The sequence below is a fragment of the Cervus canadensis genome, chromosome 32 (assembly GCF_019320065.1).
Source record: "Cervus canadensis isolate Bull #8, Minnesota chromosome 32, ASM1932006v1, whole genome shotgun sequence".
Classification (NCBI taxonomy): domain Eukaryota; kingdom Metazoa; phylum Chordata; class Mammalia; order Artiodactyla; family Cervidae; genus Cervus; species Cervus canadensis.
In genome coordinates, this window is record NC_057417.1 from 15791542 (window position 1) to 15812490 (window position 20949).

Genomic DNA, 20949 nt, shown 5'->3' on the forward strand with positions numbered 1-20949 from the left:
AAAGAACAGGCCAGTGTCCCACAGCAAGAACAGGGTAGGATGGGATTCAGTGACAGTCCATCTCCAGGGAAAAGTGAAGGTGTTAGTCGCTCAGTCGTGTCCAGCTCTTTGTGACCCCCATGGACTGTATCCCGCCAGGTTCCTCTGTCCATGGAACTCCCCAGGTAAGAATACTGGAGTGGGTAGCCATTCTCTTCTCCAGGGGATCTTCCTGACCCAGGGACAGAACCCAGGCTTCCTGCATTGCAGGTAGATTCTTTACTTTCTGAGCCACCAGGGAAGCCCTCCAACTTCAGGGATCATGGGCCAAAAGCATGACTTCTTGCGGTGCCCCGTTTCCCCCTTCCCCTCTCAGAGCAAAACTGGGGGCTCATCTCAGCCTCCATCAAGGACATGCCCTAGAACAATTATCCCTAGACTGGCCCCAGCAAGGCTCTTTCCTTCATACATTTCCTCAACCTCGTCATCAACCTGTATGTGTGGAAACACTCACATGATTACCTGACTGGCATACATAGTTCTTAGAGTGACTGTATCAATAGGATTTCCTAAACATCGTGGATCCTGGACATAAGACAGTGCCAAGCGGTTAGAACTGCTTGGTCAGAGCTGGCCTGGGTCCTCTTCCTGTTTAACCACAGGCTGTAAAACAGAAAAGCTCTGCCTCCCTGGGGACCTTGCCAGGGATGAAAACTGAATCTGTTTCTTGGAACAGCTTGTAATCTTTAAACATTCCTACCTTTGGGCTTTGTCCTCTTGTACATTTCATCTGCTTGAGAAATCACTATAATCACTGACTTTTTTTTCCTTCTTGCAGCCAGCTGAAAGAGTCGGACAAAGACAGGAGACTGTCTGTAGAGATTTGGGACTGGGACCTGACCAGCAGGAATGACTTCATGGGATCTTTGTCGTTTGGGATTTCTGAACTACAGAAAGCTGGTGTTGATGGCTGGTAAGGAAACTTTCACTTTGAGAGCAACAGTACAGCTTGATCCATCGAAACATGAGATCAAGAATGGTTCCCTTTTTCTCCTAAATGTTTCTCCTTTTGGTCCTAAACATTAAAGCAGAATCACAAGTGAAAGCTGGTAGATTGGCTCTGCCACATAGATAACATTTAATTTGGTCCTCATGCAAAAATTCCATGGACGGAGAAACCTGGTAGACTACAGTCCATGGGGTCACAGAGAGTCGGACACGACTGACTGACTTCACTTTCCTAGACTTTTCCATGCAAAAAAAAAAAATAAGAAGAAGAAGAAAGAAGAATTAGTTGTCAGTATTTTCAAACTCAGGAAATTTCCCATAAAAGTTTGGGCCTACAGGGTAACAAATAAGAACAGTTGAGTACTTTTGACAGGATGTGGTGGTGCTGGTGGTCTAGTCGGCTAAGTCGTGTCCAGCCCTTGTAACCCCATGGACTGTAGCCCACCAGGCTCCTCTGTCTGTGAGATAGATGTTTCAGGCAAGAACACTGGAGTGGGTTGCCATTTCCTATTCCACAGGATCTTCTTGGCCCAGAGATTGAACCCAGGTCTCCTACATTGCAGGCAGATTCTTTACTAATGGAGCAAGCAGGGAAGCCCATTTGCTGCGGTCCTCAATAGTCCCTATTGTTTTACATCTGTCCCACTTTACACAACTGTATGACTTGAGAGGCCCATGGACACTAAAATGGCTCTCACACTTTACTTAAAAGGTATGCTTAATTCACTGTTAGATTTCGACTCCTTAAGAAGATGCCTCTTCATCGGGACTGCTTACCAAGCCTGGCTACAGTGCTGGGGGCTTACTGTCACGCATGCTAAGTTGCTTCAGTTGTATCCAGCTCTTTGTGACCTCGTGGACCTGCCAGGTTCCTCTGTCCATGGGGATTCTCCAGGCAAGAATACTGGAGTGGGTTGTCATGCCCTCCTCCAGGGGATCTTCCTGACCCAGGGATCGAACCCGCATCTGTTACATCTCCTGCATTGTCGGGTGGGTTCTTTACCACCAGCGCCACCTGGGAAGCCCTGGTTACTTTCACAGTCAGCTGCAGTATCTCCCTTGTTCTGGCATGTTTGCTTCTAACAACAACAAAATCTTTGCCCAGTATTCCCAGCGAAGAGGCTGGATAGGTCCTCTTTGGTGACTGTTTCTTTCCCAGTTATCTGAGCAGAGGAGTCAGAAGAGATGGTCCACCTTGTCACTAGAACTATGGGAGAAGTAGTTATTTGGCAGGAGTGGGGGGGGTGCTCCTGTCTCTTTAAGAGAAATTGTCTATTTCTGAATGGTCCTTGCTCTGAACTTTTTCAGTTATAAGTGAAAGACAGTCAGAATCAAACCGGTTTAGCAAGAAAGAGAATGGATCATCGGGACCTCACAAGGGACCTCACATCCTTTCCATTGTCCACCTTACAACTTCCTTGTCTCTCCTCCACGTTTATTATAGGCTTTTATTCAGATATTTGTTTGTGCTCACTCCATCCTAGTTGTTAGAAATGCATCAAGTATAAGACAGACATGCCCTCATGGAACTTAGCTTCTGGAAAAGGATGAGAAACCTTGAAGAAGAAATTACACAAATAACTAATCAGTGATAACATGGTGAGAGACGTGAAAGAATGCAGAAGCTGAGACCTTAGAAAAAGTGTGCTGATAAGTTCACTTGTACCCTTTTTGGGGGAACTTATCTACAAAACAGAAACAGAGTTACAGAAGCAGCAAAGAAACTTATGGTTACTGGGGGTGGGGGGGAGGATAGAAGCGATAAATTGGGAGACTAGGATGGATATAGACACACTACTGTATATAAAATGGGGCTTCCCAGGTGACTCACTGGTAAAGAATCTCCTTGCCAGTGCCGGAGACGTGGATTTGATATCTGGGTCAGGAAGATACCCTAGAGAAGAAAATGGCAACCCACTCCAGTATTCTTGCCTGGAAAATCCAGTATTCTTGCCTGGAAAATCCCATGGACAGAGGAGCCTGGTTGGCTACAGTCCATGGGGTCACAAAGTCAGACATGAAAGAGCAGGCATGCACATTCTACATATAAAATAGATAACTATTAATAATAAGAACCTACTGTATAGCACAAGGAAGTCTACTGAGTGTTCTGTAATGACCTATATGGAAAAAGAATCTAAAAATGAGTGGATATAGGTATATGTATAATTAATTCACCTTGTTGTTCAGCAGAAACTAATACATTATAAATTAACTATACGCCAATAAAAGTTTTTTTAAATTTTAAACAGAAGTGTGCTAAAGCCCAATCACAAAAGTTAAAAGACATAATTCTCATAAAAAAAGATAATGACATTTGTTAAAGTTTTCCTTAGCTCATGAGTGAGGAAGGTGGGAAGATGAATGCCTGGTTCCATAGGTTTGAGGAAATTTTGTTGGGCGTCCCTGGTGGCTCAGATGGTAAAGAATGGGTTTGATCTCTGGACCAGGAAAATCCCCTGGAGAAGGGAATGGCTACCCAGTATTCTTGCCTGGAGACTTCCACGGGCAGAGGAGCCTGGTGGGCTGTATTCCATGGGATCACAAAGAGTTGGACACAGCTGAGCAACTAACACTTTCACTTACACTTTCAGACAAAGGAACGCTGAAATAACTTGGCTAAGTTAGATGTAAAACTGGCTGCTATTAGACAGGGCAGTAAAATCACAATTTTGGAGGTTATCGTATCCACCAGACTGAAGAACAAAATCTCACCTCGGATTTCTAAAAGTTGACATCTGTCTTTGCAGACTTGGGAGACCATCTGTATCTTACTGGATTGTGAATAATAAATAATAGAACCAAGAGGAAGGAGATAACTAGTTAGAAAATGCTCAGGCGTGACATTAAAAGGTCACACCATCATCCTTTTGCCTTCATCCGGATGATGTGACTTTGCAGGCTCTCAGCATTGCTACTCAGATTGCTTGTTCCTCTTTAGATCAAGTGTAAAGAGGTTAAACAGAAAGAATGCATGATCCCTGAGGGTATAAATGAGACAGGAGAGAACATAATAATAATAATTATGATAACAATAGCTGCCTCTTATTGACTCTTTCTAGTGCCAGGCTCTGGGCTGATCTCTTCCCAGGTGTCCTGAAATCATGCATTGATACAGCGTTAGTCAGATGTGAGGAAAAAATATAGCTGCTTTATTTTCTATAATGGACCTAGATTTTCTTATGCGGTTTTGTGACCTCTTGGTGGCCGAGGAGAAGGGACCCTTCACTGCACATAGTGGCTCCTGGGCTTCATTGCCGCAGAGTGATCAACCCTGCCTGGTCCCTGAACCAGCGCCCAGAGAGGCAGGACTGTTCTCCCCCAAGCCCCCCAGCTGTGGGGGCATCCTTCTGGCTTTGTGTTGGAGTCCCAGGTCCTCAGCTGTTGCCTCTGATTGTGAGGTCCCTTCGCAGTGCCTGTCCTGTTCGTCACACGGCGTGGGCCCCTGCCAGGCCCCACCCTGCTCAGCACTTCCATGACCTCTCACTTCTGAGTCTCCTGCGTGCAGATCCAGGAGCTCCATCTCGGATCCCTCTGTCTTTCCCCCTGCAGCTGCTGCTATGCTGTGGCCCTTGTGAAGGTCTCTGCCCAGGGCTCTGGAGGCAGCGGCCCCAAGCCCTCTGCTTTCACCCCATCCTCCCCTGTCTCCTTCCTGTGGTTCTCCAGGCCCCCAAGGGCAGGGCTGTCTCCCACAAGGGCCACATCCTTCTTCCTGGGCCAGCGCCTGCCATGTCTTCCCCCCTGAAGCAAACAGCAGAGTGCAGAGAAGACAGAATGGCTTGCTGATAAGGGACAGGCTACCAGGAGTAAGTCCAAATATGACTGCATTTACACTTCCGTCAGCCTTTACTTCTCCCAGCACTGCTGGGTGGAACATTGTTCCCTGGATCAGAGTGGTTGATCAGCGGGTGCGGCGCACACAGACATGAGTGACAGTGCTGGAGATCAGGTCTGGGCCTCTGTGATGCCAGCATCTGAGCACCTACACATCCCATTCTACCCCCTGGTGTGGTGGAGGCCTAGAAGGCAGACTGGAAGCTTGGCTCTTCTGACCAGTGAGATGCCTTGTGACCTCAGACTCCGCCGCCTGCACCACAGGCTTCTTAGCAGGTCTGATTCCATTCATCAGGAGTAATTACAGCAACCGCCTCCATCTATCTCTTGGGATAGTTGCAAAGTTGATGAAATAATAGTAGGAAGGGAACTTCTGCAAAAATAAAAGCCCTCTTCAGATGCTGTAGATAAAAATCCTCTTCAGATTGAGGGCCAAGACATCTATGATGCTATCTTACTTTGAAATATACCAGATGCTAGAAATTTGGGTTCTTGACCCAAGAATTTTTTTTTTTAAAAAGATATATTTTAAAAAATATTTATTTATCTGACTGCATCGGGTCTTAGTTGCGTCATGAGGGATCTTTCACTGTGGCGCACGGACTCTGTAGTTGGGGTGCAGGGGCTTTGTTGCCTCAATCCCCGACTGGGGATTGAGCCCACGCCCCCTGCATTGCACGGTGGATTCTAAACCACCAGACCACCGGGGAAGTCCCGACCCAGGAATTCTGTTAACCCTGTGTGATCTAGGGTGTGTCCCATTCCCTCTGTGAGGCTCAATGTGCCCCTCTGGAAGGGGCCGAGCGCTCCCTGCTCTTCTGTGGTTCTCATTTAAGGCCGCCTGGCAGAAACAGCAAGGAAGGAGTCCAGATGTGATGCACCAGCCCTGGGCCCCCATCCGCTGCTCTGATGCCATTTCTGTGTCTGTTGTCAAACCCCCTCCTTTGTCTCTAATTTTGTGTCTTTATACCATGTTCTTTCTTTCCCCTTGTTTTTTCAGAAGTTTATCTGTTTCACTGTTGTTGTTGTTGTTTTTTTCTTTCTTCAAAGAGTCTGGGATTTGTATATCAGTTCTGTGTTTCTGTTTTCTTCTTTCCCGTAGGTTTGTTTTGTGGTTGTCTTTGAATTTCAGTTGAATATTTGGCTAATTTATTTTTTTCTCTCTTAACTTACTCTGCTCTTTAAAAATAACAAGCAAGCATTGGCGGGAACAGAAATTTCTGTTTTGATACATTGCATTTGAGCTTTTGTGGCTTACTAGAAGTCTGCAGTTGTATTTTTAATTTTCTTTCTAACATGCTTTTCCTTAGTCATGTTTTATAGCCTCTAGTCTTAACTTTTTATTTACCTTTTTATTACTAATGTTCAGTGACAGTTTTCATGCTTTATAGCCAGAGAATGTGGCCTATGCATTTTTCATGTTTTCCTTGCCATTCTTTTTTCTTCAGTTTAGCTTAGTGTATGGTCAATGTTGCTAATTGTTCTGTGTACATTTCAATAGAAAGATTATATTTACTATTTGTAATCTTGGGCAACATCTTTTTAATAGCCTCACATAGTCCATTCTTATGGCTATGACTCAATTTACATAATAATATTATTGTAAGATGTGCAATGTTTACCTATATAAATAATCCTACCGTAAACATACTTATAGTGAAATCTTTGCTTTAAATATCTCAGTCGCTAAGTCGTGTCTGACTCTTGTGACCCCATGGACTGTCCGTGGGATTTTCCAGGCAAGAATACTGGAATGGGTTGCCATTTCCTTCTCCGGATGCAAGGATCAAACCTGTGTCTCCTGCAATAGCAGGCAGATTCTTTACCACTGAACACCTGGGAAGCCCTTGCCTTAATTATTTCCTAATAAATTCTTAAGCCTGAAATCAATAGCTTTGAGGATATATGCGTTATTAAAGTATTTACCATATTGTTCTATCATTTTTTTCAATCAATTTACAATCTCACTAGTGCTGTGTGAGACTTTTTGTTTCACCCACGCTTGTCAACATCTGGTATTATAAATTTGAAAGATGATGCAGAAGCTATACATATTTTGTTACTAATTATATATACATATTTAGATAATATACATGCATAATGTGATATATATTTTATATATACTTTTATAATATAAATATTTATTATTTACATATATTTGTTACTAATTATGTTGAATGCTTTCATTTGTATATTGCCTTTATTTTGTTTTCATAAGTGACTATGTACTGTGTTTTGCCTATCATTTTCTTACTAATTTAGAAGTTTTTATATAAGAGGGATAATACTGTCTTTGCTGAAATATAGGTTGCAATATTCCCTTCTTTCATGTTGTATGTTAATTTTGGTAATATGCATTTTTTTTCTTAGTGGTATATAAAACATTCCATTCAAATCTAATTAGCATAATAAATATCAAGCCAACTGCCAGGAAAAGTTCTCAAGTTTGTCCTCTAATGCCCTAATTGTTTACTGGATTATCCATCCTAGTGTTCACTGTCTCCAGTGGATTTTAAAACTTAGTAATTATATATTTTTTTTCTGAAAGTAGTTTTTCCTAAGTTCAAATTGTTCCTGCATCATAGATGCAGTCACTTCTTGGAACTCACGGAAAATATGAGTTAGATATTTTTTGGAAGTTTGTTTCTTTTGACACTGGTTCTATTTCTTGGAAATTGGATTCCTCATTGTTTCTCTTTATGTGAGTGAGTTTCTTCCCGTGCCCTCCATATGGAAGGATGAACATAGAAGTGTGAGTGTGTGTGTATGAGTTAGTCGCTCAGTTGTGTCCGACACTCTGCGACCCCGTGGACTGTAACCCTCCAGGCTCCTCTGTCCATGGCATTCTCTAGGCAAGAACTCTGGAGTGGGTTGCTGTGTTCCTCTCCAGGGGATCTTCCTGACCCAGGGATTGAACCTAGTTCTCTGGCATCTCAGGCAGATTCTTTACCGTCTGAGCTACCAGGGAAGCCCAAGGAACCTGAGTATCCTGTTCTAATCTATCATATCCAGATGAAGGGACAAAGAAGTCGTTTGTATTTTTGAAATTGTTCTTTGTCAGGTCTGGGGTCCTGGTCCTGTAGATACTGGGGGGAGGGCCATGGCCTGAGACAGCTGCCCTGCTGCCTGATGGTGGGCCGTCTCCTGCCCGCTGGGTTTGTGCGTCTCAAAGCTGGAAGGGACCCCTGTTCCTCTTTTCTGATGGGTTCACTGTCCATATCCAGAGGCCATAGTGACAGCGTCCTGGCCACAGCCAGTGTGAGGGGTGGGGGGACGCCTGCTCTGACTAGTGCCCCAGGTGCTGGTGTGTCCTGCACCTCCTGAATATGGATCGAGATTGGTGACCCTCATCCTATCTCTGGTGGTCCAATCCAGGGTTGCTCGTAGGGTCCTGTGAGGTTCCCATTGACTGATCACAGCTGGTCAATCCCCTTTAATGTATATCTTCCAAAATACTTTCTACCCCAAATGGATTAGGTAGTGCATGGTTGAGGTGTTGGCCGTATAGAACCGTAACTGGATAAAGCTATCCTTCTCAGTTCTTGAGTTTACTGCAGAGATAGTCTCAGAGGGCCCTGATGTAGCCTAAATGCACTTTAACCCTTGCTGTTTGCTGAGCTCCCATTTTAACAAAGTAGGGGGGCTGGCGTTAGTCTCAGAGCCTTTGGTAAGCAATACTGTCTACTTGGTTGTTTTTTTTTCACTTTTTATTAGAGTATCATTGCTTGACAATGTTATGCCATTTTCAGCTATACAGCAAAGTGAATCAGGCATACGTATGAGTAACTTTGATTTGCATATGTTTAATTTTTCACAGATACATATTTTCTGCTTAACCAACGATATTTATTTTCTTTACAAGGAAGGGATATAGAGTGTCCTTTTAAAGTGAATTTATTATTTAAAAAAGAGACAATTAAATGAAAACATTAAGTTGATAATAACATCCAGATTTAGCAAAATCCACAAAGGTGGATGAAGTTTGCCAAAGACTGTTCCATGCTCTTTTACTGGTACTTTAATTTGTGGAACTTCCTGGAAGTTCCTGCTTTGTGGATAGCACCCTTCTTGATTTCCAGCAAAGATACAGATGTTCTCTTATTTTTATATTTCTTTGGTAATTTCAGTGGAAGTTTGGAAGATGAGCATTGACTATTAAATGTGGAGGCATCTGGGCTCAAACTGGCATCCTGGCTTTGAGTCACCTATCTGTCTATTTTTAGAAGCTGCTGAGAAAGATTTGTGAATGGAGAAAAACATTGTGATGAAAACTGTAAATTCTGCTTAGGAAGTCTTTGGGAGTGAGGAATTTGGGGTTCTTTTTTCGCCCAATGACTTAATTGTCTTTGGAATGTCCCTCTTCCTTCCTCGCGCTCATCTTAGTCTGACTAGATGAAAATATCTTTGTGGTCTAGAAACAAGTTGAAACCATCTTGTTTATTATAATAATATGAATATCAGTAACAATGATGATGATGCCTTTTATTAAACACTTGCTAAATGCCAGATTTTATTTTCCTGGGCTCCAAAATCGCTGCAGATGGTAACTGCAGCCATGAAATTAAAAGACACTTGCTCCTTGGAAGAAAAGCTATGACCAACCTAGACAGCATATTGAAAAGCAGAGACATTACTTTGCCAACAAAGGTCTGTATAGTCAAAGCTATGGTTTTTCCAACAGTCACATATGGATGCGAAAGTTGGACGATAAAGAAGGCTGAGCGCCTAAGAATTGATGCTTTTGAACTGTGGTGTTGGAGAAGACTCTTGAGAGTCCCTTGGACTGCAGGGAGATCCAGCCAGTCCATCCTAAAGGAAATCAGTCCTGAATATTCATTGAAAGGACTGATGCTGAAGCTGAAGCTCCAGTACTTTGACTACCTGATGTGAAGAGCCGACTTTGATGCCGGTAAAGATTGAAGGCAGAAGGAGAAGGGGACAACAGAGAACAAGATGGTTGGATGGCATCACCGACTCAATGGGCATAAGTTTGAGCAAGCTCCAGGAGATGATGAAGGGCAGAGAAGCCTTCCGTGCTGCAGTCCATGGGGTCACAAGGAGATGGACACGACTGAGCAACAACAAAATGCCAGCCACCAGGCTTATCATCTTACATACATTATCACGTGTCAACTTCACCATAGTCCTATGGAAAAGGCTTTTATTCCTGTTTATAGATGAGAAGAATCAAGGCTCGAGGGATCTTCCTAGCTTATTCAATCACCCTAAGAGGCAAAGGAAGAGATGAAATTTGGACCTAGGCATGGTTTGACTCCAGGACTTGTGTACTTTCTCAGTAGCTTGACTACCAGACACTTTGGGAAGGTGTCTGTGTAGAAAAACAGCATCATTGAGTGAAGTCCATAGTCTTCCAAGCGCTGCCGAGTGCTGAGTGGCCAGGTGGCAGTGTGTTACAGTGAAAGGGGGTAGAAATGCTGGGACACGTGATACAGTGGGAGAGCCTCAGCCTTCTTTCAGAATCAGAAAGCACTTTGTTGTTGTTCAGTCGCTAAGTCGTGTCCGACTCTTTGCGACCCTGTGAATTGCAGCACGCCAGGCTTCTGTGTCCTTCACTGTCTCCTGGAGTTTGCTCAAACTCATGTCCGTTGAGTCGGTAATGCTATCTAGCCATCTCAACTTCTCTTCTTGCCCTCAATCTTTCCCAGCATCAGGGTCTTTCCCAGTGAGTGGGCCCTTCACATCAGGTGGCTGAAGTATTAGACCTTCAGCATCAGTCCTTCCAATGAATATTCAATGTTGATTTCCTTTAGGATTGATTGGTCCCTTGCTGTCCAAGGGACTCTCAGGAGTCTTCTCCAGCACCACAGTTCAAAAGCATCAGTTCTTTGACATTCAGCGTTCTTTATGGTCCAACTCTAACATCCATTAATGAGCCAAAAAAAAAAAAAAAAAGGATAGAAACACTGAGTATTATAACCAAGAAAATCCTGTATGTCTATGTGTGTGTAGAGAGGCTGACAAAGGACTTTGCATTCTATAAACATATTTTTCATGATGTCTTTCTGATGGTTATAAAAATATAAATGAGGGAAGAGATAGGGAGTGTGGGATTGACATGTAAATACTGTTATGTTTAAAATGGATAATCAATAAGAGTCCTACTGTATATAGCACAGGGAACTTTGCTCAATGTTATATGGCAGCCTGGATGGGAGGGGAGTTTGAGGGAGAATGAATACATGTGTGTGTGTGTGTGTGTGTGTGTATTTATATGGCTGAGTCCTTTTTCCACCTACCTGAAACTATTACAGCATTGTTAATTGGCTATACTCCAATATAAAACAAAAAATTAAAAAGAAAAGAAAACCTCTTCCTGGAAAACCGACATGGAATTTGAGTTTTTTGCATATGAGCCACCTGTTCTCCTTGTGTGGCCCTGCAATAAACCTTTCTCTGCTCCAAACAAAAGTTTCTCTGCTCCTATATATATATATGTAAACACATATATATATACACATACATACACATACACATATACATATACACATACACATATATATATACACACATACACATAGTATACCTAGCTACACAGAGAGAGAGAGAGAGATACATCCCCAAACAAAAACCCATCAACACATGTTTTTAAAGCAGTTTTCTATAGACCCCTCCCTTATCCAAGTCATCGGAATATTAAGTAGCGTCATGGAGCCTGTCTTTCCTTTTTTTTTGCTCCTCTAGGTTTAAGTTACTGAGTCAGGAGGAGGGAGAGTACTTCAACGTGCCCGTGCCCCCGGAAGGCAGTGAGGGCAACGAGGAGCTGCGACAGAAATTTGAGGTAAGATGGCTTTCTTTCAGCATCAGTGGGACCCGGCTGAGTCTGCCTCTGTGCTGTTTTTCTTGTTCATGGTGTGATTTCTACCAAGGCCTTACACGATCCTGGGCCTTTGAAATGTGGTTCCACCTCCCAGAAAACTACTTATCCTTCACGATCTCAATTAAGTGCTCCCTGCCTTGTGACATCATTCTGCCTTCCTGTCTTCAGTCAGATTTAGACCGTTCCTTAAAAGTGTTCATTCGCTGCCTGGGTCATTCGGATGGTGGCTTGGACAGGAATGTCAGTAACAATGAATGAAAACAGTGGATAGGGTAGTGATTTTTATTTTGGAAGCTGAGTCAAGTAGGCTTGCTGAGGTCTGGAATCTGGATTTGGATCTGTTGTCGGTGGGATGGTGCTGTATTAACAAATGGAATTGACTGTGCTGGTAACTCCTTGAAATACCTATAGGTGCATCTTCCCAAGATTAAGAGCCCTTGGCTCTGACCTTGGGCAGCAGTGCTGGCCTGTTTCTACCCCAGGCAGACCCCTTCTCCCCTGTGGGGCCACATAAACTCCATTTTCCAGGAGTTTGGGGCATATATGGGAAGCAAAGATGTGTAGGACATATCCCAGTTTTACAAAGAAAATGCTTTGGGGAAATAGGTTTGAGTTCTTTCAATCTGTGTGTATTGAGTGATTTTAAAGTAGTTTCATAAGGGAAAACACATTATTTTGTTCACAGGAACTTAATATACGAAGTCTGATGGGAAATCATCAATTCTAGATAAGCAGTGATGGCCTACTAACTGAAAAAATGTATGAAGTATCTAAAATGAAATAGGTTACTGTCATTGTTATTCATCAAGTAATCACACAAGTAAATAGAGGCTGAATGTGACCAGGTAAAGTTCTGTGACAGAGAGGTCCTTGGTGCTTTGAGAAGACGTAAGAGGGAAATATAACATTGTCTGAGAGGACAGGGAAGGAGCCATTGAGGAAACACGGGAGGTTAATAAAGAGGGGAAAAAAGCCTTCCATTCCAAGAGGAGAGCAGGTGTAAAGGCCCTGTGGGGGGCGATCTGTTGCAACTATGGAATGCGCAAAGACGGCCAGTGTGGCTGGAGCAGAGAGAGCAAAGTGTAAGTTCGAAGTGTGGCTGGGAGGTGGTGGGGGTCAGAGTAGAAGGACTGTGCTGGCTTTGGCAAGGGTTTGGGCATTTATTCCAAGAACCCTCTTAGAGTCCCCTCAGCTAGATAGAAACAGTACTTGGATCCTGACCCTTGTCTTGAGCCTGCACCCTCCATAAAACCTGCTGATGGTTCTGACCCAGTGGGACTTCCTATCATGGAAGCAAGTGGAGTAAACATGTTGGCCTTGGGCTCCTCAGTCATTCTCCAGGGAACTTGATCACAGGTTCATCCTCACAGGGCCACTCAAGCCCAAATGAGTGGATGAAAGGACTTTCCCTCCTAGGAGAGTTAAGAACTGGACAATGGGAATTTCCCCGCTGGTCCAGTGGTTAAGAATCCGCCTGCCAATCCAGGGGACACGGATTTGATCCCTGGTCTGGCAAGATCCCACATGCTGCGGGGCAGCTAAGCCTGGGCACCACGACTACTGAGGCCGTGTGCTGAAACTCTGAAGCCTGCGCTCCCTAGAGCCTGTGCTCCGCAACAAGAGAAGTCTCCGCAGTGAGAAGCCCGAGGACTGTAGCTAAAGAGTAGCCCCTGCTCACTGCAGCTAAAGAAACGCCGTATGCAGCAGCGAAGACCCAGCATAGCCAAAAATAAATAAATAAGAGCTGGACACTGATTTTTTTTTTAAAAAAGGGTAGGATTGGAGGGCAGGCCTTCCACAGAGCTCTTTCCAGCTCCTTCTCTCAACTTTCTGATGGAGTGGTGTCCGTTTCCTGCAGAGTTAAAAATGTCCTCTTGTGGATGGAAAAAAAAAAAAAAAAGACCAGTGTTTTCTTATATAAAATGAAGTCTCAGTTTTGCAAAATGATTTCTTCTGTCTTAGGGCAGCTGGGGTGACATTTCAGAACACCCAGGAAAACATTTCTTACATGCACAGAGCATTTGTCTGGGCCAGTTATTGGCTTGAAGGAAAGGGTTGTTTTATCTGCATGCAACAAAACGTGTCCCTTTATTTCCCGCAAGAGCCTGCAAATGCTTGTTTATGCCTGAGTGGTAATCGCTCCACACCATAGTTTGTTGATTAAAAAAATGTTTCCAAGAGACTGAAAATTGTTCCCAGACACATAGAGGAATTTCAGTTGACCTTGAACGTGAGAAATGTAATCCCTGTGCAATAACCAATTAGCACCCAGAATGACTCAGAAATTACTTTCAAGCCTCTTATCTGGAGAAATTCTGAGTGACGGTAAAATCGAGCTGCAGAAATTGGCGTAATAGAATTTCATGGTAGGGTGAGCTCGGTGAAGTTACTACTCGTGGTCTGTTTCAGGACATCGGAAGAGGCTGTTTAGGGACTTCTGTCCGGCCATGGCCTTGCTGATCAGCCGGGGAAGGCTCCATTTTGCTTGGCTCCAAATGGGTCTTCTGACAGTCGTAGACATTTTTTTTTGGTTGTTTGTTTTATTTTTTTTTAATGTTTATTTATTTTTAATTGATTGATGATTGGTTTACAATAATGGTTTGATTTTTGTCACACATCAACATGAATATATCCCCTCCCTCTCCAATCTCCCTCCCACTCCCTCCCACCTCCCGTTCATTCCACCCTTCTAGGTTATTCCAGAGTCCCTGTTTGAGTTCCTGAGTCATACGGCAAATTCCCATTGGCTGTCTATTTACATCGCAATTTTTGATTTAATAAAGTGCTCACTATGTGCCATTTGTTAAGTATTTTAGAAGTATTAACTCATATAATTCAATCCTTACAACCACCTTGATTGGTTGGTACTCCTATCATCCCCCTTTATCTTTTATAGATGAAGAAACTGAGGCCCAGAGAGGTTAAGCAACTTTCTAACATCCCTCAGCTGGTCACTGTCTCACTTTGAGTTTCCCCAGAAACAGACTATCAGGATTCAAGCACACGTGGTTTCTTTAGGGGCTTCTCAGGTGGTGCTTGGAGAAGGTAATGGCACCCCACTCCAGTACTCTTGCCTTGAAAATCCCATGGACGGAGGAGCCTGGTAGGCTGCAGTCCATGGGGTCACTAAGAGTAGGACACGACTGAGCGACTTCACTTTCACTTTTCACTTTCATGCATTGGAGAAGGAAATGGCAACCCACTCCAGTGTTCTTGCCTGGAGAATCCCAGGGACGGGGGAGCCTGGTGGGCTGGCGTCTATGGGGTCTCACAGGGTCAGACACGACTGAAGCGACTTAGCAGCAGCAGCAGCAGCAGGTGGTGCTAGTGGTAAAGAACCTGTCTGCCATGCTGGAGACATAAGAGACTCAGGTTTGATCCCTAGGTTGGGAAGATCCCCTGGAGGAGGGAGTGGCAACCCACTCCAGTATCCTTGCCTGGAGAATTCCATGGACAGAGGAGCTTGGCAGTGACCCCAGTAAGCATCTAGCGTAGTGAGGACGTGAGGCAGGGAGAGGAAGCGAGTTGGGAAAGGATGTACTATCAGCAAATTACCACTGTGGGCAACTGGGGTTTAATCCTTCTTTAGCTGGGGTTTAGCATGAGCCGCAGGGTTTCCAGTCAAGGAGCAGGCAGCTGAATTATTATCCGCCAGTCCCCCTTCCGTCACTGGCTGCTTCTGGGGAATTAACTTGCCAGCAATTTCAACTTGGCCTGCCAGTGACTATGCTTGCTCCTGCAGTCAGGAAATGAGCCTGGAGACAGAGGCACAGGTGTCAGCGGCCAGCAGCCCAGGTGTAGAGGGGAGGGGCGGGGAGCCGATGTGTCTTGGCTGGATGACTGGGGCTACATCTGTGCAGCATAGCCTGTGCCGTTCAGGTGGTTCAAGAGCCAGCTTGCCTGCATTTGAGCCCCAGCTCTGTCCCTTCCTTGCTGGGTGCTGAAGGCAAGTTACTTTATCTCTGAGCTTTTGATTCCCCATCTGCAAAGGGGGGGGCTATCATGACACTTCTGCTCTCTGGAGGGTCTATGGCAGTAAATGAAATGATGCACTTTAAACAGTCTGGGGACTTCCCTGGTGCTCCAGTGGCTAAGACTCTGTGCTCCCAGTGCAGGGGGTCCAGGTTTGACCCCTGGTCAGGAAACTAGATCCCGCATGTCGCAACTAAGACCTTTATTTGGTGCAGCCAAATTAAAAAAAAAAAAATTGAATAAATAAACCAGCCTGGCGTGTGATATTATTCAGGTGTCAGTGCATCATTGTCATCCTCCCAGAATACATACAGAATAAATAATGTTGCAGACCTGCTCCTCCTGGTCTTTGGAAGGGCTTCTTGGGGGTTTGGAGCATCAACATAGACTTGTAACCTACTGGAGTCTCTGCCACCACCGTTGGGTACGGAAGTGCCCTAGGAGCTCCTTGCAGAGGGTAGGGGTGGTAGAGGAGTTTAGATTAAGCCAAGACAGGCACTCTTCATCTGAAACGGAGCCCTGGAGCCTGGCAGCCCAGGTGCCTTCACTCTCCCCTGGCACAGCCTGGCAAGAGGCAGGGCTGTTTCTCAGAAGCGCCTCTGTCTGCTCTCTTTGAGCACTGAGTCCTGGGGCTCTAAATTGCAGACATGAAAAGGCAACCATTAGTGTATTCCTGTTTCTGAAGGTATATCCAGCCCAGCAAGACAGAAGATCATTTAAATTTGGGCCTGAGTTTTTTTTTTTTCTCCCCATTTATTTTTATTAGTTGGAGGCTAATTACTTTACAATATTGTAGTGGTTTTTGCCATACATTGACATGAATTAGCCATGGATTTACATGTGTTCCTCATCCTGAACCCCCTTCCACATCCCTCCCCATCCCATCCCTCTGGGTCATCCCAGTGCACCAGCCCTGAGCACTTGTCTCATGCATCCAACCTGGGCTGGCCTCAGTTTTAAAATGTGTTTGCTGTTTGATGGAGGACCTTGCTAATAAGCACGAGGTGGCTGGAAGTTCCAAGGGATACAGGACAGGATTCTTGTCCTCCAAAGATCACAAGCCCAAATGTGTCTAGGATCTGGGCAGATAACAATAAGGGGAGGAGAGACAGCAGGGCTGGTGGCGAGAGCGGTAAATGAGATAAACTGGAGCCCGTATGTCCCATCTACAGGCACTGTGCCTTATGGATGGGCCCAGTGTTGCCAGATCTACTTCTTTAGAAGAAGCAGGGATTTGGGTTTTTAATAGGACATCTGCACCCCACTCCAGTACTCTTGCCTGGAAAACCACATGGATGGAGGAGCCTGGTAGGCTGCAGTCCATGGGGTCACTAAGAGTAGGACACGACTGAGCGACTTCACTTTCACTTTTCACTTTCATGCATTGGAGAAGGAAATGGCAACCCACTCCAGTGTTCTTGCCTGGAGAATCCCAGGGACGGGAGAGCCTGGTGGGCTGCCGTTTATGGGGTCACACAGAGTCAGACACGACTGAAGCAACTTAGTAGCAGCAGCAGCAGCAGCTCCTAATTTTTAACAGATGTCAAGCAATTTAAATATTAGTGCGGACCAGGCCAACAGGCTATTCGACTTCTGGTCTAGCATCTAGAGGCTAAGATAACATCCTTAGTTCAGGCTCTGATCACAAAAAAGCCGTAGACTGAGTGGCTTAAGCAACATTTATTTCTCATAGTTCTGGAGGCTGGGGAGTCTGGGATCAAGGTGCCGGCAGAATTGTTGTCTGGTGAGGTTCTGCTTCCTGGTTTATAGCCGTCTTCTCACTGTGTCCTCACATGTGAGGGCAACTCTCCAGGGTCTCTTTAATCAGGGCACTAATCCCATCCATGAGGGCTCCACCCTCATGACCTAATCCCCTTCTACAGGCCCCACCTCCTAACGCCATCACCTTTGAGGGTTAGGATGTCAACATATGTCAGCTTTGGGGAGGACACAGACATCTGTCTATAGCATAAGCCCACTTTACCTAAGAGGAAAGTCACACAAGCAAATTCAGATGGGGTGTGGAATTCAGAAGAGAGAAGGTTGCTTGCAGGACCACGGAATGAAGCTGTTTCCCTCTTGCTGCTCCTTGAAGAACAGGGGAAAAAAATTTCCTCTAAGCAATCAAAGGGAGAAATGGGAAAGTGAGCATGCCTCACTCCTTCCCCTTCAGGGGGCGTGCTGGGCCCTCCAGGTGGAGGGAAGCAAATCCAGGGCTGGAACAGGGACTGGGGACCAGGCATGGTTAGGACATGGATCTTCATGGGCTGGAGATTGGAGTGTGTGAATCAGGTGGGCCCTGAGTCAGGGTTCAGAGACATCATAATAAAGCAAGGGGATGGTGGGGCGGGAGGGAGATAGTGGGGCAGGAGGAAGGGAGGGGACGTGTTTGGATCAGGACAGCCTGGGAAAATCTCTGGGAGCTGGAGGGTGAGGATTTGGGATGACGGGAGGATATGGCCTCCAAAAGCAATGTGGCTTCGGTTCTAGACTCTCTTCTTTCTTTAAAAAAAAATTTTTTTTTTAATTTTAATGTGGACTGTTTTAAAAGTCTTTATTGAATTTGCTACAAATTGTTTCTGTTTTATGTTTTGGTTTTTTTGCCCCAAGACTTGTGGGATCTTAGCTATCTGACTAGGGGTCGAACCCACACTCCCTGCATTGAAAGGTGAAGTCTTAACCACTGGACCACCAGAGAGGTCCCTACACTTTTCTTGTTTGCAGTTTCCCTGGCGATCTGCTTTTAACTACCTCCTCCATGCCTTAACCCTCAAATCCATCTCCAGTTCTTATGTCATTTCTTAACCCGAAACCCACATGATACAACAGCTCACTGGGTATTTATTTTCACTGGGTTGTCCCAGAGACACCTAAATCTCGACAGATCTTTATTAAAAAATAACTGGACCAAGAATCCTCTCAAATACCTTGCTAGTAGCCAAAATGCCGAGACAAAACATATGCCTGTAAACAAGAGAAGGGATGAACTTAAAATAGTGAATGTTACTCAGCAGTACAAAAGCAAACCGCTGATTCGTGCATGCAGCGAACAACATGAGTGAATTTCAAGACCATTATGATGAGTGAGAGAAGCCAGGTGCGAAAAACTACATATCCCATGGAGGAAAACTTAACACTCTCACAGTACATCCAAAGCCAAGCGTGTGGGTTTTCCATCCCAAGAAATTCTTCAGTTCTCTATGGACACCAACTAGGTGTTCTACAATTTAATTCAGTTTGGACACTAGCTACTCAGAGTCAGCACAAACCTCATAGGTTAAGGGCTCAGTCCTACAGGACATCCCCCCTGCAACTTTAGACTCCAATTATAAATATGCTGGTCTATTGTCCCCTGATTTCATGGAATTTGTTGCCATTCGGAGGCATCATTTTGCTACTCACAACAGCAAGCCTCTCCCCGATTGCACTGAGGACCAACATGGGCCTCATCCATCCATGCATCCAACAAAATATTTAGCTAGAAACTTTGCTGGTTGTCTGGGATATTGTGGAATATAAGACATACTCCCTGCCCCGGAAGGTTTCTGGTCTGTTGGGAAATCAAGTGAACAGACAGTTACCTGCAGCATAAATGGAAAGTGAGGTGGATGAAGGGAGCAGATACGGACATCTTATCCAGGCAGAGAATCCAGGAAGACTTCCTTGAGGAAGTAAGAACGTGGAGCAGGGGGTAACCAGGTTGGTGAAGGGGAGACAATAGTCATCCACACAGGGGCAACTGTAAGTGTAAAGGCCCTGAGGTAGGAGGGCCCTGGGACTCAAGGATGCGAAAGGACAATGAAGCTGGGTTGTAGGGAAGAAGGACCCAAGAAGTAAAGAGATTGGAAAAGCAGGTAGAGCCTGATCAGACTGGGTCGTTTGGGCCCATGAAAGCCCTGAGGATCTTAAAACTGATGGGTCACTACTGAAGCATTTTAAGCTTGGTTGGCTTGGTTGAGTGTGAAGAAGCGGAAGTCACAGTGTGTGTGTGTTAGCCACTCAGTCGTGTCCAACTGCTTGCGACCCCATGGACTGTAGCCCGCCAGGCTCCTCTGTCTTTGAAATTCTCCAGGCCAGAAGACTGGAGTGCCAATCCGGGAATCAAACCAGAGTGTCCTGCATTGCACGCACATTCTTAACTATCTGAACCACCAGAGAGGCCGGGAAAGTCACAGCTGCTGCATGTAAAGCCCAGTGTGGGGGGAGCCTGGGTGGGTTGTCCAGGTGAGAGATGGTGACAGGTGGAGATGGAAGGGAGAATTCTCAAGGGAGATGGAATTCTCAAGACAGCTGGGAGGAAGCAATGACTGTTTCTGGTGGTGGATGAGACACGAGGGATAAAAGAAAAATGGAGATGCCAACTCTGGCCTTCACATTTTGAGTTTGCACTGTGGATATGGGCCATGCTTTTCACCGAGTCAGGGTATAAATTGCAGGATCCACAGCTTGCCTCCGTGCTGGAGTTTGCACACTTAACACAGGCATCCTCAAACTCTGATGGTATTTTCTGTGTGCTTCCCCTTCCAGAGAGCCAAGATCGGTCCTGGGCCCAAGACCCCTGAAGAAAAGACGACCAACACCATCTCCAAATTTGACAACAACGGCAACAGGGACCGGATGAAACTGACCGATTTTAACTTCCTGATGGTGCTGGGAAAAGGCAGCTTTGGCAAGGTACAGTGTGGCTGGGTGGAGGCACCTGCTGCAGAAGGAACCAGCTAACAAGGCAGGCACATTTGCTGTTCATATGGGGCTTATGTTCCAGTGAGGGAGAGAGTGAAAAGTAAATAGAGCTACACTCCAGTTGGTAACCAGTACTGTGAAGGAAATAAATGGAGTGCTGTGTCACAGGCAGATAAAGAAGGGACCCACTCATGGGACGAATTGAGAGAGTATCTTTGACATAAATACACTACCATGTATAAAATAGATAGCTAGTGGTCCCCAGTGCACAGGGAACTCAGCTCTGTGCTCCATGATGACCTAGAGGGGTGGGATGGGGGGGTGGGAGGCAAGCTTGAGAGGGAGGGCTTTTATATATACTTACAGCTGATTCACGTTGTTGTATAGCAGAAACTAGCACATCACTGTAAAGCAATCATACTCTGATTAAAAAGTTTTAAAAAAAGAAAGGACCTACTCAGACTGAGAAAATGACATAGAATCTGAGACCTGAAGGATTAGACTTAACCAGCCATACGTTCAGAGACCTAGGAAAGATTGTTTGCGGCAGAGAGAATGGCAAGTGCAAAGGCCCTGAGGTAGGGAAGGGCTGGGCACATTCTCGGCACTGTCAGAAGGTGCTGGGGCCAAAACGC

The 20949-nt window shown here is 45.1% G+C and overlaps 1 protein-coding gene across 2 annotated transcripts in view; it reads left to right on the top strand.

The window, feature by feature from the left end:
* The window catches only part of PRKCB (protein kinase C beta), a 359602-nt gene that overhangs the window by 248150 nt on the left and 90503 nt on the right, over nucleotides 1-20949 (top strand). For both annotated transcript variants that reach the window (XM_043455595.1, XM_043455596.1), the window contains exons 7-9: nucleotides 818-952; nucleotides 11524-11620; nucleotides 20159-20305. In XM_043455595.1, coding sequence (XP_043311530.1) covers nucleotides 818-952; nucleotides 11524-11620; nucleotides 20159-20305 — 379 coding nt within the window. The remainder of the gene's footprint in view (nucleotides 1-817; nucleotides 953-11523; nucleotides 11621-20158; nucleotides 20306-20949) is intronic.